At 40.2% G+C, this 13,816-nt stretch overlaps 1 protein-coding gene across 2 annotated transcripts in view; it reads right to left on the reverse strand.

Annotated features, from left to right (window-relative positions):
- The window catches only part of Qser1 (glutamine and serine rich 1), a 65,021-nt gene that overhangs the window by 21,135 nt on the left and 30,070 nt on the right, over positions 1–13,816 (reverse strand). For both annotated transcript variants that reach the window (XM_052723601.1, XM_052723602.1), the window contains exons 3-4: positions 9,129–12,788; positions 1,971–2,287 (exon numbers count right to left, since the gene is read on the reverse strand). In XM_052723601.1, the coding sequence (XP_052579561.1) occupies positions 1,971–2,287; positions 9,129–12,788 (3,977 nt within the window). The remainder of the gene's footprint in view (positions 1–1,970; positions 2,288–9,128; positions 12,789–13,816) is intronic.

Raw genomic sequence — 13,816 nt, forward strand, 5'->3', positions numbered from 1 at the left:
TTGAACTCACAGAGATCCACCTGCCTCTGCCTCCCAAGTGCTGGGATTAAAGGCATGTGCCACCACCCGCTGGCCTCATTTGTGCAGCTGTCTTTCTTTCTTTCTTTTTTTTTAAAAGATTTATTTATTATGTATACAGAGGAGGGCACCAGATCTCATTACAGATGGTTGTAAGTCACCATGTGGGTGCTGGGAATTGAGCTCAGAACCTCTCGAAGAGCAGTCAGTGCTCTTAACCACTCTGGAGCCATCTCTCCAGCCTTTGTGCAGTTTTCTAATAGCCAAAACAATACAATACAGTTGTACTGGGAGTTAACTGTGAATAGTAGGGTCATAGACAGGTTTAAAGTTATACTCTTCCTAGTTCTAATTCCTTTGCTTTCCATCCCAATTTAAAAACAATACCAGCAAAAGCAAAGAAACAAAACTCCAAAAATATTTTAAGTATGGCTAGCTAGGCATGGTGGCTTTTACTTGTTATCCCAACACTTGGAAGGCTCAGTCAAGAGAACTGCCAGTAGTTCAAGGCTATCCTGGACTATATATAGCAAGTATCAGGCTGACTATTTTTTTAATTAATTCATTTAACTTTATTCGAATCAGTATTCTGTCATGGGTTTTGGGTTCTCTGGAACTGGACTTACAGACAGTTGTAAGCTGTTATGTAGGTTCTGGGACTTGAACCCAGGTCCTCTAGAAGAGCAGTCAGTGCTACTAACCGCTAAGCCATCTCTCCAGCCCACAAGCTAACTTTTAACAAGGCCTATCTCAAAAACAAACTAATAAACTGGGCGGTGGTGGCGCACGCCTTTAATCCCAGCACTCGGGAGGCAGAGCCAGGCGGATCTCTGTGAGTTCGAGGCCAGCCTGGGCTACAGAGTGAGTTCCAGGAGAGGCGCGAAGCTACACATAGAAACCCTGTCTCGAAAAACAAAACACACACACACACACACACACACACAAAAAAACAAAAAACAAAACAAACAAACTAATAAAAGAAGTATGACTTAGATAGTTCTCTACGAATTGTACCGTTCTACTCATGGCACTACAATTTAGTTATAAACTGGGCAGTGGTGGTGCATGCCTTTAATCCCAGCATTTGGGAAGCAGAGGGAAGAACAGTGAGTGACTGTGGCAAGAAAACTGCTTTCAGTGATAGTGATTAAAAAATCCTTTTCCTGAAAATAGTGCTAAATTAATTAACTTAGAGGAAAGGGGTTGCTGGGTTTTTTTCTCCCCAAAGACTTTTTGTTAGGTGGTAAGTAGTGATAAGTGTTAGGCGTGTGAGTTCGAGGCCAGCCTGCTCTACAGAGCAAGTTCAGGACAGCCAGTGTACACAGAGAAGCCCTGTGTCAAAAAACAAAACAAAAATTATGAAATTAAATCCAATTTCATGTTTATGATAGTTCTGTTATTTTCTTTAAATTATATAAACATTTTCTTATACTCCCTAGTAATATATTCAGTTGGAAATATTGAAAAAATTTAACAAAACTGCTATAATTTTGGACTTGAGCTGTAGCTTAGTGTATATGCCTAGCATACACAAAGCTCTGACTCAGTCCTAAGGACTGCACAAAACTGTGTAAGGTGGTACATGTCTGCAGTCACAATTATTTCAGAAGTGGAGTCTAGAGGATCAGAAGTTCAAGGTCATCCTCAGCTTTGAGGTATGTTCATGACAAGCCTGTAGTGCATCAGATTCCCATTCCAAAAAGCAAACATCATCTGGGTGTGATAGCCCCTGTCACAGTGTCAACCTGGGCTACAGAGTAAGAGGCTAAGTTAATTAATTAATTAAATTGTAAATCTGACATCCAGTCCCATCTTATAAAACACAGTAACAGGATACTCATAGCATTTTTAATGTTTTGTAACATGCATGATAAGTGTGCCATTGAAATCATCATGAAAACACAAGCATTCCAACTAAATTAGGTCCTTTAAACATGGGAACGTTCACTGACCTTAAATGTCTCTATGTCTTCTATCTTTACCACAAATTCATCGCGTTCTTTGTATTGGCCTTCTCCTCCACTTTCTATATTTTCCTCGTCTGTAAAACCTTCTATGGCAACTGTAGCCTGTCCTTTAGCAAACTGGTCTGCAGGAAGACTATCAAGTTGGATAGCTTTGGGGGGTTCTATGGAGTTTGCATTTTCCAGGGCGTTTGTAGCAGATGAGGTCAAATGAAGGTCTTGTTTAACTGCACCAGCAGAGGAGGAAGTAGGAGCAGCACCAGCTGTCTCAGCAGATGCACCAGGAGTTGACATAGGTAGAGCTTCTGAAATTAAATAATGCAAACATTTAAATGACAAACATTTAAACAGTTCTATGTTTTGAGCAAGGTCCAAAACCTTAGTGTAAGTTATTTTTGTAATCAATTGCTTGGAAACAATTCCACAGGAAGAAATGAAAGACCAGTTGTTAATCTAAGAATCAAAGATGTACAAACTGAATCAGGACTAGAAGACTGCATTGCAAACCTGAAGCTATGACCTACCTATCCTCTCCTCAAACTGCTCTAAACACAACAAAAATAATTTCAGAAGGCAGAGACACACAAAAGTGATAGGAACTAAGAAAGGATCAGATAACCAAAGCTTTAAGAACTCCTAGAAGAAAGGTAATTGGATATGGAAAAGAAAAAAAAACAGGTTGGAGAGTTGGCCCAGAGGTTAAGAGCACTGGCTACTTTCCAGAGGACCCTTCGTAGACTTCCAGCATCTACACAGCACCTCATAACTGTCTCTAATTCCAGTTCCAGGAGATCTGACACCCTCTATTGCCTCCATGGGTACCTGGTATAAACATGGTGTACATACAGACTTACACGCAGCCAAACCCTACCCCCACACACATATAACAACAACAACCAAACAAATACTTCAAAATAGGTGAAACAGACAAACTCCTAAAAAGACACAAACTATTAAAAAGAACTCAGGAAGAATAAAAATATAAACAAACTATTTAATTAGTCAAATAAACAAAAATAAAAAACCATCCTATAAAGAAAAAGCACAGGCCTCAGAAACTGCTAAATTCTACAGTGAAGGGACCAATACTAATTAATACTAACTCCAAAAATAAGAAAATACTCCCCCACTCACTTTATGAGGGCAGTCTCACTATGTAGCCTAGGATGGCTACTCAGAGATCCACCTGCTTCTGCCTCCAGAGTACTGGGACTAAAAGCATGAGCCATCGTGCCCAGCAATACAGTGTTTTTCTAATAACAAAACCAGACAACATAATAAAAATAATAATGAGAAAACTACATATCCCTAATGACATAAACAAAAGTCTTTAATAAAATCCAGTGACCACATTGAGATGTAAAGAGTTAAACAAAAGCTAGTTGTTGTAGCTCAGTGGTAGAGTCTATTCCAACAGGCACAAGCCATGGTATCAATCCATAGTACAAAAATAAATAAATTAAATAAACAAAAAGCAAATAAATACATAAGTAAAAGCATACTATTATGACGAAGTAATATTTATCTTAGAAATGTAATTCACGCCGGGTGGTAGTGGCCCACGCCTTTAATCCCAGCACTCGGGAGGCAGAGTCAGGTGAATCTCTATGAGTTCAAGGCCAGACTGGTCTACAGAGCAAGGTCTAGGACATAGCATTAATGGGCAAAAGATGAATCTTTTCAACAAATGGTATCTTTCACAGGTAGCCACCTATGAAAGAGTGAAGTGAACCTTTACCTTGTGTCGTATACAAAATTAAATAAAAACAGATCACATATCAAAATGCAAAAGCTAAAATTATGCAATTATTTGAAGAAAAAAATGTCAATCCTTAGACCAATCCTTATGGTCTAAGTTAGGTTATCATTTTAGCATACCACCAAGTACATATGGGACCAAAGAAAAACAAGGTGGATTTCATTAAATATGTAAAACTTATGTTGTAATTGCTGTCCCCAGCCAAGTAGATGAAAATGAAGTATTTAAAATCAGATATTTACTGATTAGAGATGTGTATCCAGAATATATGTAGAACACTTAAAGTTCTATAATAAAAAGACAAATGTTCAACTTTTAAAATGGGCAAATGGAGCTGGAGAGACAGTTTAGTGGTTAAGGGCATTTTACGCTATCAGAGAGACCAATACCTCCCATTGGGTGCCCCACAAACCCTGTAACTCCAGCTCCAAAGGCTTTGACATGCTTCTGACCTCTATGGGCACCTACACACACACCTTTACCTACATACAAACACATACACAAGCACAAGCATAAGCACAAGCACAAGCACACACACACACACAAAACAAGCCATTTTGAAAAATGGCCAAAGGATATAAGCATATTTGAGAAAAATTATCAGCTATAATAAAAATGGAGAAAAGATGTTAATTATAATATCAAAAGAAAAAAAAACATGCCCCTAATCACACAACTTCAAAATATATCAACTAAATTCCCACCGAGGATATAGGTTACTGGTAGAGAACTTGCCTAGCATGTGGTAGACCTTGGGTTCTGGTAGACTTTGGGTTCTATCTTCAGTACTACAAAGGTAAGTATGTAAATAAATAATAAATAAAGAGAACGAGAATATGCCATCTTATAAATATATAACCCAACCTTAAAAATTAGAAATATTTTTATACACCTGTTTCAGCTACCCATCCATCATTTTCATAATTCCTGAAGCATGTAGAGTTTTTTTACTTTTGTTTACTGTATGTCGTCTGTGTGTGCATGCATGCTACAGGGCTTGTTTGGAAGAGTTAGTTCTCTTCTACATTTACATGGATTCGAGGATCAAACTCAAATTGTCAGACTTCCTGGTAATTGCCTTTACCCATTGCGCTACCTTATTTTTTCCCCCTGAGAAATTCTAGGTAGAATGTTTTCCTTGAAGAATACATGTTTATTTTCTTTCTCTAGAAATTTTTTACTGTATTTATTTACTTTTATTTTTTTTCAAGGGGTATGCGTCTCACTAGATAGCCCTGACTGTCCTGGAACTCATTATGTAGATCAGGCTGGCCTCAAATTCAGAGATCTACCTGCCTCTGCTTCCCGAGTTCTGGGATTAAAGGTGTGCCCCACTACATCTAGCTTCTTTCGAAAATTTTTTTAGAAGATGTATTTGAGTAATAATACCAAATAATATGCTTCCACTTTGTACTCATGGAATTATTTACCAAGCCACTTACAAAATTCATAAAATTCTGAAGGGTATTGTGGTGTTTATCTTCAATCTCAGTACTTGGGAGACATAGACAGGTGGATCTGTGTGAGTTTGAGGCCAGCTGGTCTTCACAGTGAGTTCCAGTCAGGCAGGGCTACATGGTGAGACCTTGTCTCAAAAAAGAATTTCTTTTTTTTACTTTTTTTTACCGCCCCCCCCCCCCCCCACCCCAAGATAGAGTTTCTCGGTGGAGTCCTGTCTTGGAATTTGTTCTGTAGACCAGGCTAGCCTCGAACTCACAGAGATCCACATGCCTCTGCCTCCCCGAGTGCTGGGATTAAGGGCATGTGCCATCACCATCACTGGGCAAGAAATTTTTTAAGTAACATTTTAATGTAGACATTTGAAAACTTAAACTAGAGAAAACAGGGCTATGAATTACTTTTCTAAATAATAAAGTACTATTTAATAGACAAACAATGTTTGACCATTATTCACAGCTCTTCAAAGCAATCACCAGAGCTGGAAAGATGGTTCTGTGGGCACCAGACATGCAAGTAGTATACAAATATACAAACATAAAAGCAAAACACTCATACACATAAAATTTTTAAAAAAGAACTGAAATACCAAACCATTAAAAACAAATTATTATAAATACAATTAATGGGATATGGCCAGAGTATGGTATAAAGAAATGTAAAAGCTTAAATATCATTCAGCAGACAGAACATACAATAATAATGAAGTACTAAAGTTAAGAACCAAAAAGGAGAATGTAATACCAAAGGAAGGTGAGATGGCTTAACAGGTAAAGTCTCTTGCCAAGCCTGACAAACCTGAGTTAAATCCTTGGGTTCCATAAGGTAGAGGAGAAAACCAACACCTACCAATTGTCCTCTGACTTCCACATGTACAACACGGATGTGAGTACCCCTCCCAACATGCACATGCAAAGTGAATGTAATTACAAAGAAAGAAAGAGGGAGGGCAAAATGGCTCAGCGGTTAAGAGCACTGGCTGCTCTTGCAGAGGTCCTGAGTTCAATTCCCAGAAACCACATGGTGGCTCACAACCACCTATAATGAGATCTGGTGCCCCCTTCTGGTGTGCAGGCATACATGCAGGCAGAACAACGTATGGGTTATAAATAAATAAATAAAACAAACAAACAAACAAACAAAGGGGGAGTGGGGGAAGGGAGGGAGGAACAGGTTAAGACTTGAATTAGGAGTCCAATAATACAGGAAAAAATGGGAAGAAATGACAAATAGGACTGCGCAGAATTAAGAAGTTTCTGGACAAAAAAGGAAAACATCTGTAAGAGTGAAGAGACAACTAAAAAAATGAGAGAAAAGGGCCGGAAAGATGACTCAGCATTAAGAGCACTGGATGCTCTTCCAGAGGAACTATTTCCAGTACCCACATCAGGTGGCTCACAACTCTAACTCCAGCTTCAGAAGATCCAATGCCCTCTTCCGGCTTTTATGTGCATCAGGCATATACATGGTATGGATGCACATATATACATTAAGACAAAACACTCATACAAGTAAGATTTAAAAAAAAAAAAAAAAGCTGGGTGGTGGTGGCACATGCCTTTAATCCCAGCACTGGGAGGCAGAGGCAGGCGGATCTCTTTGAGTTTGAAGCCAGTCTGGTCTACAGAATGAATTCCAGAACAGCCAAGGATACAAACACAGAGAAACTCTGTCTTGGAAAACCAAACAAAAAAGAACAGGACTATACCAGTTATTCATCTCTATAATCCCTGGAGGGATTCATATGTAGAGCATATAAATAACTTCAATTATCATTTTAAAAAATTTATCGTATCTTTGTTTATGGGTGTTTTTCTGCATATGTTTGTGTACCACGTGCATGCCTGGTACTCACGGAGGTCAAAAGAAGGCATCAGATCCCCTGGGAATGGAGTTACAGATGGTTATCAGTTACCACATGGAAGAGCAGCCAATTATCTTAAGCACTGAACTCTGTTGAGAGGTATTTGATCTCACTGTGAAACTCCAAGACTGTGTTAATAAAATTAACCTTGGATCAGGGGTGGATCCAGCGACTAGTTGACAGAAATTAGCCAGAGAGGACGAAGAAGCCAGGAATATGGACAGATAGACCTACAAGAAGGAGTAGGGAAGGACTTCGAGATTCTCGGTCTTTTTTGGTTTGTGGAGAGACGATGTGGACGGTCATCTAGTTGCTTCTTGGCTTCTCTGATCTAGCAGGTTTTCATCCCAAAAATCTGACTCCTGAGTCTTTATTGGTAAATAGAATGACAGAGACTTAGTTAAAACCTACATTTGCAGGCCACAGCCTAGCCAGTCCCACCAGGCCCAGGTTTGAGCAGCAGAGTGCTGACCAGGGCGAGGGGCACAGATGGTAATTAAAATATCAGTAGATTCAGGTGCGGGCCCCTAGGCTGACATAAAAACAACAGAGTCCCAGCATCCTACAAGAACTATTTAAACAGTAAAAGTTAAATTAAAAATTCAAGCAATAAATGAAACAATTAACTGATATAGTTCTGAATAGTATATATGACTGTCCATATATGAAAAAAAATGTTCAAAATCCTTAGCTATCAAGGAAGTGCAAATTAAAACTCCACTAAAATCAGTGCAACCTAGGTTCACATGCTGGCCTGTTACTAGTCACTAGACACATGGGCTTCAGTAGTTCACTTACTCTGTTATACCACCTATGTGCATCTCTCTTTCTCTACTTATTATTTTTAATAATGGGCATGTGTATAACCGGGTAGAAGAGAGCAGGCGCCCAAAGAAACATCAGGTGGCCCCTGGAGCTGAAGTCACAGGGGGCTGTGATAGTCCCAACATGGGTACTAGGAGATTCAAACTCAGGTCCTCTGAGAAAGCAGTATTATGTGCTCTCAACTGCTGAGCCACCTCCCAACCCTTGTTTCTGGCATAGAGGTGCTGGTTATATAAATTGCTGTAATATTTTTTCTTTAACCTGTTCTTTAAAATAGTAAACTGTGGCTGTACTGGTTGCTCAAGCCTTTAATCTCAGCACTGAGAATGAGACCTTATTTCAAAAGAAAGAAAGAAAGAAAAAGTGTACTTACCTGTCAACTGTTTATTGAAGGTAGTGCTTCTCAAAACCTTTCTTATGTTAATAGAAAGGAAGTGAGGTGTCTATACCAGGATATAGGAATATAGTGAGAAGCCAGCACAGAATCCAAGTTCTCTTTTTGACTAGATTAATATGCATTTTGTATATAACTACATCTAATATTAAAATGTTAATCTTGGCCGGGTGGTGGTGGCGCAGGCCTTTAATCCCAGCACTCGGGAGGCAGAGCCAGGCAGATCTCTGTGAGTTCGAGGCCAGCCTGGGCTACCAAGTGAGTTCCAGGAAAGGTGCAAAGCTACACAGAGAAACCCTGTCTCGAAAAACCAAAAAAAAAAAAAAAAAAAAAAAAGGGGCTGGAGAGATGGCTCAGAGGTTAAGAGCACCGACGGCTCCTCCAGAGGTCCTGAGTTCAAGTCCCAGCAACCACATGGTGGCTCACAACCATCTGTAATGAGATCTGGCGCCCTCTTCTGTATACATAATAAATAAATAAATCTTTAAAAAAAAAAAAAAAACTCATGTCTTTAAAAAAAAAAAAAAAAAGTTAATCTTTGAGTAAAACTGAAATATTAAGAAAATATGCTAGGTTTATGCAAGAGGACCTGTAACACAATGCTTCCTATTCCAAAACTGCCTTAAGATGTCTCCACTTAGAGAAGTGCAGATAGCAGGCTGTGTAAGGTGCTATTTGTGGAATAACCAAAACCCTCTATGTAAGGAAATGTCAAAAAGCAAAGCCTCAAGATATCTTCTTTTTTTTTTTTCAGAGCTGCATACAACTAGAAAGGTTTTAAATGTATGCCATAGCTAAAACGCTAATGGTAGGATGTGATAGGTGTGAATCTGTTTAAAACATTACCTGTTTTCTTTGTTTTATCAGAAGTAGCATCCAGCGCAGTTAAGGGGGCAGAGATGTTCTTATAGATATCATGGCCACACATGCCAGGATCTTCCTCATCAGAAGAAAAGGAAGGCAATTGTTCAACATTTTTAAGTTCATTGTCAACTTTTTCTGATGGACTGACCCCTCCAGTCTCCAATGCTAATGGCACAGGTGTTGCAGGTGACATCTTTGCAAGTGGTGGGGGATAGATGTTCCGGGTGACTTGGGTTCCTGATCGTCTGGTCTTATTAGGCATTCGAACAGCAAGAGTGGAAAACTGTTGCTTGGGCCCACACTTCAGGAAGTCTAAAAAAGAAGCAATAAATCCTGTTTTGACCTCTGGCTGCTTCTCCTCTACTTCCTTGATCTTCTGCCTCATCTTTTCTTGATGTTGGTAACCTTCATCACAGCTTTCTGAGGAAGGGGGAGTATACGGTAAATACATGTCTGTACCCCTGGGGTTCTGGCGCTTGCCTTGGGCAGACTTTTTCAGCTGTTTCTGACTACTGTCCTCTTCCTCTTTACCTTGTCCTTTTCCTTTAGCTTTTGTCTTGGGAAGGTTAAAATATGTCGCATCTTGCTTCTCCTCTTCAGTCTTGCCACTGGCTGCATCCCCAGATTGCGCCATGGCCAGCAGGGTAAGTGTGCTCCTTCTCTGGCTCACCGACATGGCGCTGTCCTCACCCACTAGGGTGAAGTCACTCTCTGATGCTGCACTCTCTCCGCTTACGCTCTGGCTAGTAGAAACAAACTCGTGATTTCTGTTATTACTCAATGCACTGTCAACAGCAATTTCACTATCTTCTTTAGATTCATGATTTATAACCAACTGTTTCTTAAATGGGTCAGAACTTTGCTCCTGAACTTCATGACCTGGTCCAACCATGGCTGAAGGTGCTTTAGTTGGTATATTTTGACCAGATGCTTCCACATGATGTTGATCAAGGATTGTTTTTGACTGAAGGGTGGGTACTGATGAAAGGTTTACAGTAACCTGATTTCCATTTAAGGAAATGTCATTAATATTCTGTGGCTTTCCTACTGTAGCTGTTATGAAGTCTGAATTCACATGCCTGACATCTAATGACTGCTGAAAATGAGATTTAGAATCACCACCTTCAACAGCCTGCATGGTTTCATTTGAAGTTGACTTGGAAAAGTCAGAGGGTGTAACCCCACAAGCTGCTGCTGTAGCTGCCAAGATGTCATCTACATTTGATAAAATATTTCTTTCATCACTGAGAAGCATTGCCTCTGGGAAGCATATTGATCCAAGAGAAACAAACTGATTCTTTGAATCATGTGGATTGGTTTCATTGAAAGGGCCCTTCGTTGTTAGCTGCTGCAAAGGTTTTGAAGGTTCAGGGAGGTCTAGTTTCATAATATCAGAATTTTGAGGATGGAGCTGCTCCTGGGGATGCTCACCATTGCTCTGGATGATATGACCATCCATCTGAAGGAAAGGATGAACTACTTGTTGAGGACTCTGGACACGTTGTACTTGTAAAGATGGCTTTGCTTGTCCCAGGCTTGCCTGCAGAATCCCAGCCTGCTGAAGAATCTGTAAATCACAGGCAGAATCTAAAAGGACTGGTGTATTAGGAAGAGCCTGATGACTATGCCCTAAAGCATGATTTGGAATCTGTATCTGAGATGAGGCACTAATTATTTGATCATGCTGTTCCTGAACCTTGGCTTCATGCATCTTATGGATGAGAGAATGCTGCTGGTTGAGGTCTTTAGTGTTCAACCTTATCTGTGGAGCTTGCATTAAATTAGTTGCCTTCTTAAGATCAGGGTTTATTGCATTATTGGGCTGGCCAGTTTGCTGGCTAAGTTGTGTCACTGAACCAACCATGTTTTCTTCTTGTTTTGAGCCCTGGAGAGCAACTCCAACCACTTGGTCTTCAAGGTGGGAGTTGTTTCTGGTTATCCTCTGAGAATATCGGTCATCTGACTTTGATGTCTTATAAACTGACTCTTGAGCATTTCCTTCTCCATCAGGTAGCCTTTGGCTTGACTCAAGAGATGCCTGTGACTGCAATGCCTGTAACTTTTGCACTGGAAAATCATCATCTTGCTTTGAGGATGTATACACATTTGAGTCAAGGTTTCTCTCAGCATAAGACTTTGGATCAGGGGAAGGTATGCTATTCTGTATTGCCTGACCACGAGTAGAGGATGCAAAAGATGACTGCACAGCAGGCAAAAACTTTTGGGGCTGAGGTGGTGAAGATCCTTGGGTGTGAGTGTTTGGGGATGAATGCATAGAAATATAATTTGGTGTTGGGCTAGAATCTGGCAAGCTCTGGCCCCGAGAGGCAGAAGAATAAGAAAGAGAAGGGGCTGTTAATGTCAGAGACTGTCCCGACGCATAGCTTTCTGAAGGGCTAACAACTGATAAAACTTGTGATTGAGATGAATAACTGACCTGTGTTTGGCTAACTGGTGACAGACCCTGAGAGTGACCTACTGATGACAGGTCTCCTGTCTGAGCAGGGTAATTCTCATTTGTAACTAAAGATAATACTTCTTGCTGATTGGACGAATAACTAAGTGTCTCATTTTCAGAGGTTACAGGCTGAGATGACCCAGAAAAAGTCAATGTTTTGTATAAGGATGGCAATTTCTCAACCCTGCTGGACCTATAAACATGTGAATGAACAATAGATGGCACATTATGTGGCTGTACTAAACCATAATTTTGGGACTGACTGACTGATAAAAGGCTGGGTAGCTGTGCTGTAGAATAAATTTGTGCTTGACCTGATATTACAGAACTCTGGTTATGTAAAGGTTTAGAATAGTTTAGTGTTTGCACAGGAGGAATCACACTTTGAGGCTTCAGAATTGTAGTTGATGTTAGTGGTTGTTTTGTAGAACAGCCATCTACTTTTGTAGCAGAAGGAAGATACCCTGATGATGGAATTACAGATGAATAAGACTGAGCAAGTTCTGCTGAGACCTGAGGGGTCTTCTGTTGCAATGCTCCATTGCTCACCTGAGTAGAATCTCGAATTGAGCTACAGGATAAAGATGACTGCCTGGATGTTTCCTGAAAATTACCAATACTTGCACTTGATAGATAACTATGTAAGGGATGCTGTGAACCAGTCAGTTGTGCCTGAATAGACTGGGTACTTGAAGGCCGCTGGTGGTGTTTAATAACACTACATTCTCGAAGAAGGGCTCTTTCAATGGAAGCAGCAGAACTAGTAAAAAGAGCTGAACTGTAGGCTTGAGAGGTTTGCTGGGCTCCCCCAAGTGTTGAAGGCAACAAACTAAATTGAGGTTGTAAAAGGTGGGGTGCTGACTCTTGAGCTGAACGATATGTTGAAGACTGAGGTGGTATGCTATTACTTAATGCAGAACTGCCCAGGCGCTCAAATGCCAAAGCAGTTGGAACAGTTCCCTGGGAAGTCTTAATTTGTAGCAAAGGATCATGAGGGTTTAAAATTCCATTTGATGTAGTGTTAAAAGATGAATCCTGAAGCACCAAAGGTGAAGTGGTCACAAAGTTTCTATTGCTAAAGGTGGCAGGGTGCTGATAAGCGGACAGCACAGGGGGTGGAAGTGTCCCAGCAGTGGGCAGGGGTCCCGTAACAAACAGCTCAGTTGTTGCTGAGGAATGCATGCCTATGAAGAGAACATACAGAAATCTTCATGTAATTGTAGCACAGATATCTAAATAAATGTTGACATAGTACTGACAGACAACTCTTAGCCCATCAAAACATCTATAGGCTAGTAAAAGGCCTTACAAATTGGATCTGTATATAAACTTTTAAAATTACATTTAAGGCCGGGCGGTGGTGGCTCACGCCTTTAATCCCAGCACTCGGGAGGCAGAGCCAGGCGGATCTCTGTGAGTTCGAGGCCAGCCTGGGCTACCAAGTGAGTTCCAGGAAAGGCGCAAAGCTACACAGAGAAACCCTGTCTCGAAAAAACCAAAAAAAAAAAAAAAAAAAAAAAAAAAAAAAAATTACATTTAAAATTAGCTTTCTTTTTTTGTTTCTGTTTGTTTGTTTCAAGACAGGGTTTCTCTGTGTAGCCTGTTTGTCCTGGAACTAGCTCTGTAGACCAGGCTGACCTCTAACTCACAGAGATCTGCATGTCTCTGCCTCCCTAGTGCTGGGATCAAAGGCAAGCACCAGCACTGCCTGGCTTTTAGCTTTCTTTTTAAAAAAATTTATTCATTTTTATTTTATGTGCATTGGTGTTTTGGCTGCGTGTATGTCTGTGTGAGGGTGCCGGGTCCCCTGGAACTGGACAGTTGTGAGCTGCCATGTGGGTGCTGGGCATTGAACCCGGGTCCTCTGGAAGAGCAGTCAGTGCTCTTAACCACTGAGCCATCTCTCCAGCCCCTTAGATTGCTTTCTTAAAGCAAAATCTAAGTTCCGAAAGAAGTAGCAGTTATAAAATAGGTGAGTTTACACATAGGGAATTGGACAAATGCCATATGAAAATGGAAGCCAGTAAAAGTGTACAGAACTCTCTGGCAGTTAATTTACCCTAAATTCCTAACACAAAATAATGAAGTAAAATGTACAAAACATTAAAATTAAAACACTAAATTGCCTATACCTAACATAATAAAAACTAAGAGATGTTGTTAACACTGCAAAGTTTTCTTTTTCTTTCTTTCTTTCTTTCTTTTTTTTTTT

The sequence above is a fragment of the Peromyscus californicus genome, unplaced genomic scaffold, assembly GCF_007827085.1.
Source record: "Peromyscus californicus insignis strain IS unplaced genomic scaffold, ASM782708v3 Scaffold_7__1_contigs__length_154581171, whole genome shotgun sequence".
Lineage (NCBI taxonomy): Eukaryota > Metazoa > Chordata > Mammalia > Rodentia > Cricetidae > Peromyscus > Peromyscus californicus.